The 17,872-nt window shown below is 44.6% G+C and overlaps 1 protein-coding gene across 1 annotated transcript in view; it reads left to right on the top strand.

The window, feature by feature from the left end:
- The first annotated feature begins 3,695 nt into the window (after positions 1–3,695).
- zmpste24 (zinc metallopeptidase, STE24 homolog) overlaps positions 3,696–17,872 on the top strand; it is a 41,859-nt gene continuing 27,682 nt past the window's right edge. Inside the window, exons 1-2 of the mRNA XM_068011653.1 lie at positions 3,696–4,080; positions 13,483–13,629. Coding sequence (XP_067867754.1) covers positions 3,946–4,080; positions 13,483–13,629 — 282 coding nt within the window. The 5' untranslated portion in view covers positions 3,696–3,945. The remainder of the gene's footprint in view (positions 4,081–13,482; positions 13,630–17,872) is intronic.

Consider the following 17,872-nt stretch of genomic DNA (forward strand, 5'->3'; position numbering starts at 1 on the left):
TGGGTCGCTGGAGCTGTGAGGCTGCGGTGCTAACCACTGCGCCACTGTGCCGCCCCTATCACTTTGGTCACTATCACCAAAGTGCTCGCCTACATCTAAATCTAACACCTGGCCGGGTTCATTACCCAGTACCAAATCCAATGTGGCATCGCCCCTGGTTGGCCTGTCTACATACTGTGTCAGAAAACCCTCCTGCACACACTGGACAAAAACTGACCCATCTAAAGTACTCGAACTATAGTATTTCCAGTCGATATTTGGAAAGTTAAAGTCCCCCATAACAACTACCCTGTTACTCTCGCCCCTGTCGAGAATCGTCTTCGCTATCCTTTCCTCTACATCTCTGGAACTATTTGGAGGTCTATAAAAGACTCCCAACAGGGTGACCTCACCTCTCCTGTTTCTAACCTCGGCCCATACTACCTCCGTAGACGAGTCCTCAAACGTCCTTTCTGTCGCTGTAATACTCTCCTTGATTAACAATGCCACACCAACCCCCTCTTTTACCATCTTCTCTGTTCTTACTGAAACATCTAAATCCCGGAACCTGCAACATCCATTCCTGCCCCTGCTCTACCCATGTCTCCGAAATGGCCACTACATCAAGATCCCAGGTACCAACCCATGCTGCAAGCTCACCCACCTTATTCAGGATGCTCCTGGCGTTGAAGTAGACACACTTTAAACCAGGTTCTTGCTTGCCAGTGCCCTCTTGCGTCCTTGTAACCTTATCCCTGACCTCACTACTCTCAACATCCTGTACACTGGAACTACATTTTAGGTTCCCATTCCCCTGCTGAATTAGTTTAAACCCCCCCGAAGAGCACTAGCAAATCTCCCCCCCAGGATATTGGTACCCCTCTGGTTTAAGCCTCTCTCCAGGGATTAAAGCACATAATCTAAACTAACACTTCAGTGCAATACTGAGGTAGTGCTACATTGCCAGATGTGCTGTATTTTGATGAGACATTAAACTGTAGCCCCATCCATCTGCTCAGATGAATATAAAAGTTCCTCTTGCACTATTTGATGTAGTCCACCTGGCTTTGCCATGGTGTTCTAGCCAACATCACTAAAAAACAAATGATCTGGTCATTATCTCATTGTTCTTTGTTGGACCTTGTTGCATGCAAATTGGCTGCTGAGTTTCCTACATTACAACAATGATTATGCTTCATATGAAATAGGTGAAAGTTGGCGGCCTCTCAGTGCCCCGATGGAGGGGGAGGGGCCCTGACAATCGGGCAAAGGGTGCCCGATTGAGGGCCACCCCCACTTCCCCAACCACCCCCAGAACCCAAGACGCCCCCCTCTTTCCCCCAAACAACCACCCTTGCTTCGCCGGGGTCCAACCGATTACTCCCGGCGAGGCAACCCAAACTTATCTGCAGTCCTGGCTCCATGTCTTTGGCTGGGCTGCAGTCCCAGCAGTGGCCATCACTCCCAGTGGCGCTGCTGGGACTAAGAGCTGCCGGTCCGATAACTGGCCGGCAGCTCAATGAGGTGGGACTTCCTCTCTCAAGCGGGTGGAAGTCCCACCTTGGAACATTTAAAGCCTGGGACCCCGTAAAATACAGGAAGGATCCCCAGGCTAGGTGGAAGTGGGTTCGCCACCGATTTTTACGTCGGTGGCCAGCGCCCGTCTGCCTGGTGTGTCTCCTGGCTTTAGACTCCCCCAGCCAGGGTAAACATCCTTCCTGCATCCAAATGTACTTCATTGGCTGTAAAGTGCTTTGGGACAGCCTGAGACTACGAAAGGCAGTATATAAATGCAATTTTTTTCTTTCTTAAGTAAAAATGGTCTTTCCTAATTTGGTGTAACATTGAACTAAACAGATCAAAAAAACACAGATTCAATCCATGGACTAGACAAAGTCAACTGACCTGAGAAGTATGGGCTGGTGCACCAATGAACTTTGATGTTCACAGTGTTCCTGCTACTGATTTATCCAGTGACCCTGTGGAAAAGTGTGCACATGTGAGATAAGGTCAGGATTGGACTTGGCTGTGATAGTCCCCTCCTTCCATCAGTTACATTTACATGTGCAGAATAGCCACGTAGTCAACATCCTCAAAGACTACTAACTAGTGCCCTTGATATGCTAATTCAGTCACCACCTTCAGTAAAGAACAGAACAAAACAGTAAATGCAAACTAATAACAAGAGTCTGCATTACCTTAAATGAACAGGAGTATTTAGATCCAAAAAGCAGCATGATTTTAGATATTTTAATGAGATTGTCTTAAACAATATGACTTGCACAAAATCAATGATAATTAGCATACCTGCAATATTTGTGTACAATGCATTAAAAAATGCACACTTCCTGTGTCAGCCTTACCATTATAAATTGCTACATCTGTGTTTATAGTAGAACCTGCTGATGAAAATTGTCACACTGTGATTATAGCCTCCTGCCAGTCTTGGGGCTGTCGAACTTCAGTTTTGCATCTCCCAAATCCTGAACCCACACTTCTCCAATTAACTCTATCCTGCTTCCCAAATTGCTATTTTGTCAGAGTGTTATGTGATAATGACAGAATATATGACTTTCAAATAGGGACTGATTTACATCCATGCATGCTGCTCTAATTATCCTCTGCCTTCTAATCTTCTTTCACCTGAACACTAGTCGTCACTTCTTGTGTGTAATCCCATGTGAGATTGCTTACTAACATGTATAAATCTTGCACTTGGAGGCAATTCCTTTGTCACACTTACTTCCTGCAACATTGCCCCAGCACACTTTGTCCATTACTATCCTCTAGTTATGAAACAGAGTACTCTTGAGCTCATTGTGGACATTGCCACAGGAGATCGGCTAGCAACCCAACTATTTATGCAGAAACAGAAAGGAAAATGTGAGCAGGAGCAGTTCTGTGTCTGGTGATGCCTGAAAATGACATATTTATAATCGTTTGGTATTACACAACTTGTGTATTGCTGAAAATAGAGTCATGTTGTTGAAGCTTTTCATCTAGCACTCATCAGGACAATCCACAAGAATACAAATGTAAGGGAAAACAACAACTTCATACTGTATGAGAAGACAATGCTGATTGGTTGGCAAGTGAACTCTGATTGGTAGAGGCGTCGTCATGGAGAATGCATCGGTTTACGGTGACTGACAGTTAACTGCCAAGCTTTATTTGAAATTTAAACACGGCAGCTTGACTCTGATTGGTCAAGGCATTGCCCTGAGGAATGTGTGCCAAGAATTACGCTGACAACCAATTTAAGATTGTCAGTCGGGCTCGCAGTGTGGCGTATTTGCATGTACTGGAAGCTGCATATATTAATACACAGGGCCCTGTTCTTTGCAGACAGAAAGAACATGTACACACATTGCGTCTGTTTCAGCTAATCAAAATAAGTGACGGCCATTCACAGGTTCATTCCTCAGGACAAAGCGTTGACCAATCAGAGTCAAGTTGCCTGGCTTAAATTTGGATTTCTTGGTGATTATTGATGGCCTCTAGTTATGCTCTTCCCCACAAGAGGAAACATTCTCTCTGTATCAACATCTTTTAGAATTTTAAAGACCTCTACTAGGTCACTCCTAGTTTAGTTTGTGTTAATGACATCAAGGCAAATGCAATGTCTGCTTCGGGGTTTCTCAGGGAAAGGTCCCTTTGTGCGCAGGTTGTCTGCTTTTGCGCTGGAACAAAATTTCCCAGCGCACCAACTTCCTGTCTGTCCGGACTGGTTTAAGTGTAACCTAGCCGGCAGCAAGGGCTCGATCAGGGATAGAGGTGGAGAGAGAGAAAGAATAAAAATCCAATTAACAAAAAGGGAGGTAAAAGCAGCAAGTAGGGAGAGACAGAGAGAGAGAAAAAGAAAAAGATACGAGCCGTTTTTGTAGAAACTGACTTATTTTCTCCAGCAAGGGTTGAATTATTGTCAAAAGGCCAAATTAAAGAAAAGTAAATTGTTTTCCGGTGCCAATGACAGTCGGAAGTGTCCGGGGAATCATGATTCAGTTTATTGCAGAGTTAAGCACCGAAAACCAAATCTTTTACTCGGTGCTGCTCTTTTCCTGGACCGTGTACCTCTGGGAGGCCTACCTGGCCCAGCGACAGGTGAGTGGGAGTCACATTTAATCTCTTCTCCCCCCCCCCCCCCCCAGTAATGGGGGATCGTGGGAGTGGGTGGGGAGTCCAACACCAAAGGAAGAAAAATCCCCAATTTGTAGGATCTCAGCAAATTGTTTCTAGGCCCTGTTTTATATGGAAACAAATTCCCTCTTAGTGAAACAATGTATCAAGCAATTTCATACAATGTATCAAGCAGTTTGATACAATGTAACGGTGCAGCAATCTTGTAAGCTTTTAACATCACCTTCGCAAATCTGTTTTGAGGCTTTATGTACATTTACACTTGCTGTTATTAAATAGACTTGGTTATGAAGATATTATTTTAAATTTAAACACCTTAACTTTGAAATTAAACTCTCCCCACGACACCCCCTCCTCACATTTGGCTGGATAAGCAACTTTTGAATGGGCTGGAAGGCGAGTGTCTCTCACACACATACACCCCCAGCTCCTAAGTTTAACATGATGGCTTTAACTAAAGTAAATTTGGTCTCCATGGACATATCGAACATTCCAATGCTGTATCCTAAGATACTTGAAAGGTGGAAAAGGATGAGGGGGTGAGGTAATAGGGAATATGTTGTGTTGTGACTGAAGCTTTGGCCCTGCATTAATGTGTCTCAAGTTTAAGATCACTGAGTTTTGGAGTAATCTCTTAATGACAACGTTCATATAAAAACATGACAGTTGGCTATGGTGCATTGAATGCAATTTTGCACTCAGATTCCATGAATGCATACAACTAATTTGGAAGTTAAGATGATTGTGTTATGTATCTAAAGGAAACAATGTTAAACTAATGATGTAATATCTGGCATGAGTTTTCTGTAGTTGGTGACATTTAAAGAAAAGTGGGGGAAAAACCCCTCAATAATAGAATTGTAGTGGACGGGGGGAGGTGGGGGAATGATTTCTAGTGGCTGACTTGTATCATATGCAACCTGAAGTGAGGTACTGGAGACTACAATTGCAGTTGAGACGATAGTTTGCCAGACAGATGGTTTTACCAGCTGCAGCAGCTGTTTGTTTGTGGCAGCTATCTCTCTGCAGCCTTCTAAGTTCCAATGGAGTAGTGAAGTCCACCAATTTTGTGACACTTGCATTTCAAGTTGACTTTTCTCCATTTGTTTTTTCCATTTCTGTTGCCCATCTACAACAGCAACTTATATTTATATAGCAAAATGTCCTGAGGTGCTTTACAGGCACTGGAAACGACAACGGCAAACCCAGCCCTGTCGACCCTGCAAAGTCCTCCTTACTAACATCTGGGGGCTTGTGCCAAAGTTGGGAGAGCTGTCCCACAGACTAGTCAAGCAACAGCCTGACATAGTCATACTCACGGAATCATACCTTACAAACAATGTCCCAGACACTGCCATCACCATCCCCGGGTATGTCCTGTCCCATCGGCAGGACAGACTCAGCAGAGGTGGCGGAACTGTGGTATATAGTCGTGACAGAGTTGCCCTGGGAGTCCTCAACATCGGCTCTGGACCCCATCAAGTCTCATGGCATCAGGTCAAACATGGGCAAGGAAACCTCCTACTGATTACCACCTACCGCCGTCCCTCAGCTGATGAATCAGTACTCCTCCATGTTGAACATCACATGGAGGAAGCACTGAGGGTGGCAAGGGCGCTGAATGTACTCTGGGTGGGGGACTTCAATGTCCGTCACCAAGAGTGGCTCTGTAGCACCACTACTGACTGAGCTTACGAGTCCTAAAGAACATAGCTGCTAGACTGGGTATGCAGCAGGTGGTGAGGGAAAAACATACTTGACCTCGTCCTCACCGATCTGCCTGCCACAGATGCATCTGTCCATGACAGTATTGGTAGGAGTGACCACTGCACAGTCCTTGTGGAGAAGATGTCCCACCTTCACATTGAGGATACCCTTCATCGTGTTGTGTGGCACTATCACCGTGCTAAATGGGATAGATTTCGAACAGATCTAACAATGCAAAACTGGACATCCATGAGGTGCTGTGGGCCGTCAGCAGCAGAATTGTACTCAACCACAATCTGTAACCTCATGGCCTGGCATATTCCCCACTCTACCATTACCATCAAGCCAGGAGACCAATCCTGGTTCAATGAAGAGTGCAGGAGGGCATACCTGGAGCAGCACCAGGCATACCTCAAAATAAGATGTCAACCTGGTGAAGCTACAACACAGGACTGCTTGTGTGCCAAACTGCGTAAGCAGCATGTGATAGAGCTAAGCGATCCCATAACCAACGGATCAGATCTAAGCTCTGCAGTCCTGCTATATCCAGCCGTGAATGGTGGTGGACAATTAAACAACTAACTGGAGGAGGTAACACCACAAATATCCCCATCCTCAATGATGGGGGAGCCCAACACATCAGTGCAAAAGGTAAGGCTGAAGCATTTGCAACTATCTTCAGCCACAAGTGCCGAGTTGATCCATCTCTGCCTCCTCCTGAAGTCCCCAGCATCACAGATGCCAGACTTCAACCAATTCAGTTCACTCTGCGTGATATCAAGAAACAACTGAAGGCACTGGATACTGCAAAGGCCATGGGCTCTGACAATATTCTGGCAATAGTACTGAAGACCTGTGCTCCAGAACTTGCCGCACCCCTAGCCAAGCTGTTCCTGTATAGCTACAACACTGGCATTTACCCGGCAATGTGGAAAATTGCCCAGGTATGGCCTGTACACACAAAGCAGGACAAATCCAACCCGGCAAATTACCGCCCCATCAGTCTACTCTTAATCATCAGTAGAGTGATGGAAGGTGTCATCGACAGTGCTATCAAGCAGCACTTGCTTAGCAATAACCTGCTCAGTGACGCTCAGTTTGGGTTCTGCCAGGGCCACTCAGTTCCTGACCTCAGTACAGCCTTGTTTCAAACATGGACAAAAGAGCTGAACTCAAGAGGTGAGGTGAGAGTGACTGCCCTTGACATCAAGGCAGCATTTGACTGAGTATGGCATCAAGGAGCCCGAGCAAAGCTGAAGTCAATGCAACTCGAGGTGGGGGGGGTTGCTGGGGGGGAACCCTCCGCTGGTTGGAGTCATATCTAGCGCAATGGAAGATGGTTGTGGTGTCCATCACCTCAGCTTCAGGACATCACTGCAGGAGTTCCTCAGGGTAGCGTCCTAGGCCCAACCGTCTTCAGATGCGTCACCAATGACCTTCCTTCAGATGTTCGCTGATGATTGCACAATGTTCAGCGGCACAGTGGCGCAGTGGTTAGCACCGCAGCCTCACAGCTCCAGGGACCCGGGTTCGATTCCGGGTACTGCCTGTGTGGAGTTTGCAAGTTCTCCCTGTGTCTGCGTGGGTTTTCTCCGGGTGCTCCGGTTTCCTCCCACAAGCCAAAAGACTTGCAGGTTGATAGGTAAATTGGCCATTATTATATAGGTAGGTGGTAGGGAAATATAGGGACAGGTGGGGATGTTTGTTGGGAATATGGGATTAGTATAAATGGGTGGTTGATGTTCGGCACAGACTCGGTGGGCCGAAGGGCTGTTTCATTGCTGTATCTCTAATCATTCGCAACTCCTCAGATACTGAAGAAGTCTGTGTAGAAATGCAAGCAAGACCTGGACAATATCCAGGCTTGGGCTGATAAGTGACAAGTAACATTATGTCACACAAGTGCCAGGCAATGACCATCTCCAACAAGAGAGAATCTAACCATCTCCCCTTGACATTCAGTAGCATTATCATCGCTGAATCCCCCATTATCAACATCCTGGGGGTTACCATTGACCAGAAACTGAACTGGAGTAGCCATATAAATACCGTGGCTACAAGAGCAGGTCAGAGGCTAGGAATCCTGTGACGAGTAACTCACCTCCTGACTCCCCAAAGCCTGTCCACCAACTACAAGGCACAAGTCAGGAGTGTGATGGAATACTCTCCACTTGCCTGGATATGTGCAGCTCCAACAACACTTGAGAAGCTCGACACCATGCAGGATAAAGCAGCCCGCTTGATTGGCACCCCATCTACAAACATTCACTCCCTCCACCACCGACGCACAGTGGCAGCAGTATGTACCATCTGGAAGATGCACTGGAGCAACGCACCAAGGCTCCTTAGACAGCACCTTCCAAACCCGCGACCTCTACCAACTAGAAGGACAAGGGCAGCAAAAGCATGGGAACATCACCACCTCAAGTTCATCCTCTAAGTCACACACCATCCTGGCTTGGAACTATATCGTTGTTCCTTCACTGTCACTGGGTCAAAATCCTGGAATTCCCTTCTTAACAGCACTGTGGCTGTACCTACCTCACATGGACTGCAGCGGTTCAAGAAGGCAGCTCACCACCACCTCCTCAAGGGCAGTTAAGGATGGGCAATAAATGCTGTCCTAGCCAGTGTCGCCCCCATCCCATGCATGAATAAAAAAAAATTATAAAGCAAAATATGACATGAAGCCACAAAAGGAGATATTAGGTTAGATGAGCAAAAGAGGTAGGTTTTAAGGGGTGATTTAAATGAGGAAAATGAGACAGAGAGGTGTAGGGAGGGTATTCCAGAGCTTGGGGCCGAGGCAACTGAAAGCGTGGCAACCAATGGTGGAGCTGTTAAAATTGGGGATGCACAAGAGGCCAGAATTAGGGGAGTGCGGATATCTTGGAGGGTTGTGGGGCTGGAGGAGGCTACAATGATCGGGAGGGATGAGGCCATGGAGGAATTTGCAAACAAGGATGAGAATTTTAAACTCAAGACCTTGCTTGACTGGGAGCCAGTGGAGGTCAGCGGGCACAGGGTGATAGGAGATAAGGACTTGCTGTGAGTTCAGCCCTAGGCAGCAGAGTTTTGAATGACCTCAAGTTTACAGAGAGTAGCATGTGGGAGACCAGCCAGGATTGCATTCGAAAAATCATCTTTGGAGGTAACGAAGGCATGAATGAGGGTTTCAGCAGCAGATGAGCTGAGTCAGGAGCGAAGTTGGGGTGATGTTACAAGTGGGGATATGAGGTCGGAAGCTCATCTTAGGGTCAAATGTGACATAAAGGTTGCAAACAGACTGGTTTAATCTCAAACTGTTGCATCTAGTCTGAGGTTAGCGACTTTTTCTGCAGTACAGTTCCACAGATACTACACCCTTCCTGCAATGTAATAAATTTGAGCCAGAGAGTTTTGGTAAGCTAACTGTGACTGTGGGGAGGGACAAGGGAATCTTCGTTTAGATGAAAAAAGATGGCACAGCAATTCCTGGTCTGGGCTGAATAGCTGATCTCAGCTGGCGTAAGATTGTTACTGCTGTTGGACTAGAGAGGGAAGAATCAGCCAGGGTTCCCATTCTTGATGACTACCTCTGCTGAAGAGGGCATATTTGGATATGTGGCAAGGAGCTTGGCTGTGAAGCCTTCTCCACAAAGTACATGATTTGCTCACTGCCCAGTCTCAGGTATTTTTTTAGAAGACGTGAAACTTCTACATATTGACGTTCAGAGAGACTTGGCTGTACTTGTGTAAGGAACACAAAGTTAGTATGCAGGTACAGCAAACCGTTTGGAAGGGAAATGGCCTTTATTGCAATGGGATTGGAGTTCAAGAGTAAAGAAGTCGTGCTACAGTTGTATAGGACTTTGAGACCACACCTAGCATTCTGTGTGCAGTTTTGGTCTCCATATCTAAGGAAGGATATACTTGCTTTGGAGTTGGTACAGCAAAGGTTCACTAGATTGGTTCCTGGGATGAGAGGGTTGTCCTATGATAGGCTGAGTAAATTGGGCCGATACTCTAAGGTAAAGGCCTGCTACCGGACCTGAACCCAACAGGACCCGATGACATGTCGGGTTTGGGTTGGGCCGGATCGGACACGCTCTATCACCACCTCAGGTAAGTGACTCTAATGTTAATTTACTTTTTGGATTTTAAAGGTGGTTTTGCTGCAGTTATTTTAAGCTTCTGCAGGCAAGGAACAAAGTGAAAAACGGAAGGTAAGTTAACTTATGGTTGGGTCAGCGCGGGAAAAAAATGGAAGGACTCTGGCCAGGTTGGGCTTGGGGTCAGATGGGGTTCAGTCGGGCTCAGGTCGGGTCTCATTTGCAGACCCGGGAAGGCCTTTACTCTAAGGAGTTTAAAAGAATGAGACATGATCTCATTGAAACATACAAGATTCTGAAGGGGCTTGACAGGGTAGACACTGAGAAGCTGTTTTCCCTGACTGGGGAATCTAGAACACGGGGGCACAGTCTCAGGTTGATCATTTAGGATTGAGGTGAGAAATTTCTTCACTCAAAGAGTTGTGGATTGTCGGAATTCTCTACTGCAGAGGGTTGTGGATGCTCCATTGTTGAGTATATTTAAGGCTGAGGTAGACAGATGTTTGGTATCTCAGGCAATCGAGGGATGTGGGGAGCAGTTGGGAAAGTGGAGTTGAAGCAGAAGATCAGCCGTGATCATGTTGAATGGCAGAGCAGGCTGGAGGCGTTGTATGGCCTAGTTGCTCCTGTTTCTTAGGTTCTTATGGTTGGAAAGGCAAGGAGCAGAGCTAATGCTTGAGAGTGGGAGACTGCAAAAGGAGAGCAAGCTACCTATCCTCCACTGCCGATATAAACGGTCCACCGTGGGTTTGATTATGGCACCAAGTCTCTATAAACAAACTGTTGTATATTTTGTAGCCTCTGGCCAGATTAATTTCTAATTGTGACTTTTTAAGTTGAGTGTGAGAGTTATTTAACTTCAGTCATTGAGGGGGAAAGGGCACATTATATTTATTTGAGGTTTCCTATTTTGAAGTGGAACACAAGTGTAAAGTAGTTGATGTGTTTAGCTCAATTTAAAAATGTCTTTCCCAATGTACGCTGAATGAAGGCACTGCTTGGTGTGGTCCTGAGTCATAACAAACCAGAAAGATCCCAGATTCAGTCAGCTGTGCTGAGTCAACTGACCTTAGCCGAGGTACTCCAGTTGTCTGCTGCATGCCTGGGTGAGGGAAGCGGGCAGTCAGTCAGGGTTTCCGTTTCTTGCTGTCAAATGCCACCTGCTGAAAAGTGGGTTGGGCTTGGTGTCTCTGTGGTTGACGAGCCTCTGTAGCTCACTATCCAGGCTTACAAATGACCATTTTAACAAGGCATGGAACAGTGCATCAACATAAGTCACAGAGTGGAAGGGAGGAAATTGCGGGGTTGGTGTGGGGATATAATACATTTCTACAGCAAACATACATAGAAAATAGGATCATAATTTACAGCACGGAAGGAGGCCATTCAGCCCATCGTGTTCCTGCTGGCCAACAAGTAGCCATTCAGCCTAATCCCACTTCCCAGCTCTTGGTCCATAGTTTTGTAAATTACAGCACTTCAACTGCATTTTCAAGTACTTTTTAAATGTTATGAGGGTTTCTGTCTCTGCCACCCTTTCAAGCAATGAGTTCCAGATCCCTACTACACTCTGGGTGCAAAAATTCCCCTCAAATTCCCTACATACGAACATACAAATTAGGAGCAGGAGTAGGCCACGCGACTCCTCGAGCCTGCTCTGCCATTCAATAAGTTCATGGCTAAACTGATTTCTCCACATTACTGCCTACCCCTGATAACCTTTCACCCCCTTGCTTATCAAGAATCTATCTACCTCTGCCTTAAACATACTCAAAGACTCTGCTTCCACTGCCTTTTGAGGAAGAGAATTCCAAAGACTTGCGACCCTCTGAGAGAAAAAATTTAAATGGGTGACCCCTTATTTTTAAACAGTGACCCCTAGTTCTAGATTCTCCCACAAGGGGAAACATCCTTTCCACATCCACCCCGTCAGGACCCCTCAGGATCTTATGTATGTTTCAATCAAGTCGCCTCTTACTCTTCTAAATTCCGGCGGATACAAGCCTAGCCTGTCCAGTCTTTCCTGTTAAGACAGCCTGCTCATTCCAGGTATTAGTCTAGTAAACCTTCTCTGTACTGCCTCCAACGCATTTGCATCCTTCCTTAAATAAGGAGACCAGTACTGTACACAGTACTCCAGATGTGGTCTCACCAATGTCCTGTATAGCTGAAGCATAACCTCCCTGCTTTTGTTTTCAATTCCCCTCACGATAAACAATAGCATTCTATTAGCTTTCCTAATTACATGCTGTATCTGCATACTAACCTTTTTTGATTCGTGCACGAAGACACCCAGATCCCTCTGCATCTCAGAGCTCTGCAATCTCTCTCCATTTAGATAATATGCTTCTTTGTTATTCTTCCTGCCAAAGTGGACAATTTTACATTTTCCCACATTATACTCCATCTGCCCACTCACTTAACCTATCTATATCTCTTTGTAGCCTCCTTATGTCCTCTTCACAACCTACTTTCCAACCTATCTTTGTGTCATCAGCAAATTTAACTTGCCCTAAATCTATGCCCCCAGTTATGGACCCCTCAGAATAGGGCCTTCCTACCCATTCTATCTAGACCCCTCATAATTTTATACACTTCAATTAGGTTTCCCCTCAGCCTCCTCTATTCCAAAGAAAACAACCCTAGCTTATCCAATCTTTCCTCATAATGGAAACTCTCCAATCCAGGCAACACCCTTGTAAATCTCCTCTGTACTCTCTCGAGTGCAATTACATTTTTCCTCTAGTGTGGTGACCTGACCTGCACACAGTACTCCAACTGTGGCCTAACTAGTGTTTTGTGCAGTTCCCGCATAACCTCCCAGCTCTTGTATTCTCTGCCTCGGCTAATAAAGGCAAGTGTCCTGTATGCCTTCTTGACCAGCCACTTTCAGGGATCTGTGGACATGCACTCCAAGGTCCCTCTGTTCCTCCACACTTCTCAGTATCCTACCATTTATTATGTATTCCCTTGCCTTGTTAGCCTTCCCCAAATACATTACCTCACATTCCTCTGGATTGAACTCCATTTGCCACTGTTCCACCCACCTGACTAGTCCAGTGATATCTTCCTGCAGTCTATAGCTTTCTTCTTCATTATCAACCACATGGCCAATTTTTGTATCATCTGCAGACTTCTTAATCATGCCCCCTACATTCAAGTCCAAATCATTGAGATATACCACAGAAAGCAAGGGACCTGGCACTGAGCCCTGTCGAACCCCACTGGAAACAGCCTTCCAGTCACAAAAACACCCCTGCACCTTTGCTTCTTGCCTCTGAGCCAATTTTGGATATAACTTGCCACTATGTTTTGGATCCCATGGGCTATTACTTTCTTGGACAGTCTGCCATGTGGGACCTTATCAAAAGCCTTGCTAAAATCCACATAGACGACATCAACTGCATGACCTTCATCGACTCTCCTTGTTACCTCCTCAGAAAATTGAATCACGTTAGTCAGACACGACCTCCCTTAACAAATCTGTACTGACTGTCTTTGGTTAATCTGTGCTTTTCTAATTGATTTATATACCTGTAAATTGTGTGTCTCTTTACCTGTTTTTTAGCGCAAGACGTACAGAGACACCACTCTGGTCCCTGAAGAACTGGGAAAGATCATGGACTCTGAAACATTTGAGAAATCTCGCCTGTACCAGCTGGATAAAAGTACTTTTGGATTCTGGTCTGGTCTTTATTCTGAGACTGAGGGAACAGTGAGTAGTGCTAGTGTCCCTGAAACTACTGCTGATACATTTGTAAATGGAAATTTTAGTTGCTGATCTCCGATAAAATGTGAGGTATTAATTTTCTGATGTCAATGATCTTTTTGTTTTACCTTTCTCCCCGCGCCCCCCCTGCCCATGAACTATTCACAATGTGTTCTGTTAGCTATATTGCAATTTCCTGCATTAGCACGGGTATATTTCATAAGCAGTAAGTTCCTTGTTATCTGTAAGGAAGCGATCATTTTATATTCGGAAACTAGAAATTAAATATTTTTCTTTTTAAAAAAAAAAAAAACTTTCTCTCCTTGTGCTTCACTAGTGCTGAACATTATTCACGGAGCTCAGGAAATCAGAAAGACAGGGAAATTAGTGCCTCTCAAAATCTGGCCTTGTCAGCGACGCCCATATGCCATGAAAGAATCTAAAAAAAAGAGATCATGGAATCTGGAATTAGGTACCCATGTGCCTTTAAATATTTATATTAAGCAGTTGTGGCCATCAACTGTTTGGTAAAGCAACTTAACTTTCCACATCAATCCTCAAAGTCCTTCCTTCTCACATAATAGGATGTTCTTCTCTTTTTGTGCATACAGTAGGAGTTGGGTTTGAAGCACGGTGGAAGTAAACAGGGTTTTAATTGTGTATGTGTGTCTGTCTCATTTAAACTGGAATTTATAGGAGTGAGCTTGCCTGGCTGACTCTCAGTCACTGATGTTCCCTATGGGACTGGGCAGGAGAGTGACTGGACAGACACACTTACAGGTAGGCACACTGCTCTGCTACCTTCTCAGTCTCACTTTTATCTAAAGGCAAAATATTAAAACACATCCAGCCCCTTCAGAAAATGTGAAACCTGTTATATTTTTTTTATTTTAATTTTTTTTCTTTAAGTTTGTGTACAATACAGGTAACTTGTCTTTTTGAAATGTGGGCAAGTTGTGAAATTAGATCAAAAGTTCCATGGAAAATCTACGCCCTTAACTAAAGCAGATGTTTGGGGGTGTGGAGAAGGGGGAGGAAGAATCTCGCTATGAATTAATGGAACTCCTTTCCATATGTGGAAGTAAAAGAGAAATGCCACTGAAAGGGCCTTGGGAACCACCTCGTCAATGCAATATTGTTAGTTGTCACAATTGAGAAAAGAGGTTGACAGTTGGGATCTCTCCGTGATAGAGCAGCAAAGATTTAACTTAAGGGCATTAAATCTATTTTTATTGGGAAAATATCTGTTGTGGGGGGGGAGAGATGGTAGCTTTTTTTTTAAACGAAAGGGACTTGTAATGAAGCAAAATATTTTGCACTCAAAGCAGGACAGAAGAGCCAAAGGATTTGATTCCAAGCCAACTTGGAAGCAACTTGGATTCCAAGCAACTGCTTTGAAGGGAGATTCCTTTTTGTTAGTGGTAGCAAAATCGTATTCAAATTGACAGTTTCACTGCAGACAGTGAACCGCTGGTCTTCCTGAAGCACTTTAGGATTTTGCTACAAATAGAGTAAGTTGACTGTCATCTTTGCAATGAGCCAGACTCTTCGACAGATTTCTTTTACCACTGATCGTTGTTTATAGAAGCAAGCAGCAAGAGGGATCGATTGAAATCAGTCCCAAGTACAATTATCTGGAGAGATTCATGAAAGGTTAAAAAGACAAAACTATTTAGATGAGGTTCTTTGAGAACGTCTGATAAAACACATGCTTTTCAGGGAGAAATATTAGACTGAATCCTTAGAGAAAAAGCAGAATAGTCTTCACGTTATTTTCATAAGAACACACCTACATATTTATGTTCCAGCTTCATGCTTCCACAGGAAGATCAGGACTTTTTGTATATATTTTTGAGATGTGGGTGTTGCTGGCAAGGTGCTCACCCGTGTTGGACTGCTTTTATTACAACTGAGAGGCATACAGTAAGTGTCAACCACATATTGTGAGGCTGGAGTCATGTTTAGGTCAAACCAGGTATGGGTGATATGAGTGAACCATTTGGCATTTTATGACAATCAGGTAGATTTCTGGATCATCATCTTCATGTCCCTCCCCTTCTCCCAGCCAGTGCCAGGCCACAAATGATCAGATTTGTTAGATACAATCTCACAGTTTGCCATAGTGGGATTCGAACCTGTCACCTCTGCTAATCGAGAACCATAACCATCTCACATTCCCTGAGTTAGCTGAAAGTTACAAGAATTGAAACATTTGTGCTGAAGATTTCTTGTTCATCTAAAACAGTTTTTAGCTCATTCTTAGTAGATTGTACTATTATACAAGGCAAAAACATTGTTTACAAAACAATCCAACAAGATGACAGGCTAATAATCTAGCCAACAGCAAACATTGGAATCGTAAGCAGAAAATGTTCAAGTGGTAAATTGCCATTTAGCAGATTTGCAATTAAATTACCTGCTTACAATGGTCACTTTCTCTTTATTGCAACAGTGACTACACATAGAAAGTACTTCATTGGCTGTGACGCACTTTGGGATGTTCCTGAGATAGTGAAAGGCGCCATATAAATGCAAGCCCTTTCCCTTTTCCCCCCCTTTGAATGGTTTCTCATCTTTGAAGACAATATGTTGGTCTTCAAATGCATGTTAACTTCCATTTTGAGTATGACATTTTAAAACATATTTTGCAAACCATAATGGAGCAAATGTGAAACTGCAAACAAAATATTAAGTGGTTGCAACACGATTCTCATCTGTTTCAATATTGGTTTATTTTGAGAACTATAGTAAATCAATATTAGATGAATATAACTTCGCACTACGTATCGAGTGATTTATTTCATTTGTATCCAGTATTATGCATAGTGCAGTATAAGCAAAACTGTCCCAGTCACTAAAGTGTTTGGTGATAAATAGTAATTGGTAATCAAGTTTGCCCACTTGATACAATCAGGTGTTTTATCTCCATGTAAATATTTTCTCCTCTCCTGAATGCGCTGTTTTCATGCTGTGGGCTATTGTTCTCACTGGTCATTCTTCAGACGGTGAGGTTACCAGGGCATTCGACCCTGAAAGGAGGAAACTGCAGCTGAATCTGATATTGTCCAGCGTGAACATGCATGTATTTTCTGGCAGCAGGCACTGGATAGCAAGAGGGAGTGAGAACCGTGGTTGCTTTTTCCCTCTCTTGCCTAGGCACACTGATACTGAGTGCAACTGTAGCATCCCTATTGTTGCTCCAACTGTGGTCAGCTAATTAAAAGTTGTATTTTGACAAAGAATCTGCACTCCCTTATACCTTTCTTGGACTAGGCCCAGAAATAAAAACCTAGTCAATTTTGTATGCTAATTGGAAATTGAATCTTGGAGCCTGTGGTCTGTGTGGATCAGTTACATGCTACTCTTACTAACAGAACCCCCACAGATCTCTGTAGGTTTATTTTAAAAAAAATAGTTGCACTGCACTGTCATTCGTTCGTTGGTGTCACCTTCTTCCCAGAAGGTTGATTGCCTTGGATCTCCACCTCTGACAGTCCTGCGCTGCCCTTAGACATTCCACACAGGACAACTGCATCCAGTCCATTTATATTCATCATCGATTTTCTCCTCTGCTTCCCTCTCCTCCGTTGTCTGTTGATCTTTCCTTTCAATAATTGTCTCTGTCTACCTTCTGCTGTAATGATGTGACTAAATTTTTTTTAAATTCATTCATGGGATGTGGGCGTCACTGGCTATGCCAGTATTTATTGCCCATCCCTAATTGCCCTTGAGAAGGTGGTGGTGAGCTGCCTTCTTGAACCGCTGCAGTCCATGTGGGATAGGTATACCCACAGTGCTGTTAGGAAGGGAGTTCCAGGATTTTGACCCAGTGACAGTGATATAGTTCCAAGTCATGATGGTGTGTGACATGGAGGGGAACTTGCAGGTGGTGGTGTTCCCATGCATTTGTTGCCCATGTCCTTCGAGGTGGTAGAGGTTGTGGGTTTGGAAGGTGTGTCTAAGGAGCCTTGGTGCGTTGCTGCAGTGCATCTTGTAGATGGTACACACTGCTGCCATGGTGTGACGGTGGTGGAGGGAGTGAATGTTTGTAGATGGGGTGCCAATCAAGCGGGCTGCTTTGTTCTGGATGGTGTCGAGCTTCTTGAGTGTTGTTGGAGCTGCACCCATCCAGGCAAGTGGAGAGTATTCCATCACACTCCTGACTTGTGCTTTGTAAAGGTGGACAGGCTTTGGGGAGTCAGGAGATGAGTTACTTGCCGCAGGAGTCCTAGCCTCTGACCTGCTCTTG

Source organism: Heterodontus francisci, chromosome 31 (genome assembly GCF_036365525.1).
Source record: "Heterodontus francisci isolate sHetFra1 chromosome 31, sHetFra1.hap1, whole genome shotgun sequence".
Taxonomy (NCBI): Eukaryota; Metazoa; Chordata; class Chondrichthyes; order Heterodontiformes; family Heterodontidae; genus Heterodontus; species Heterodontus francisci.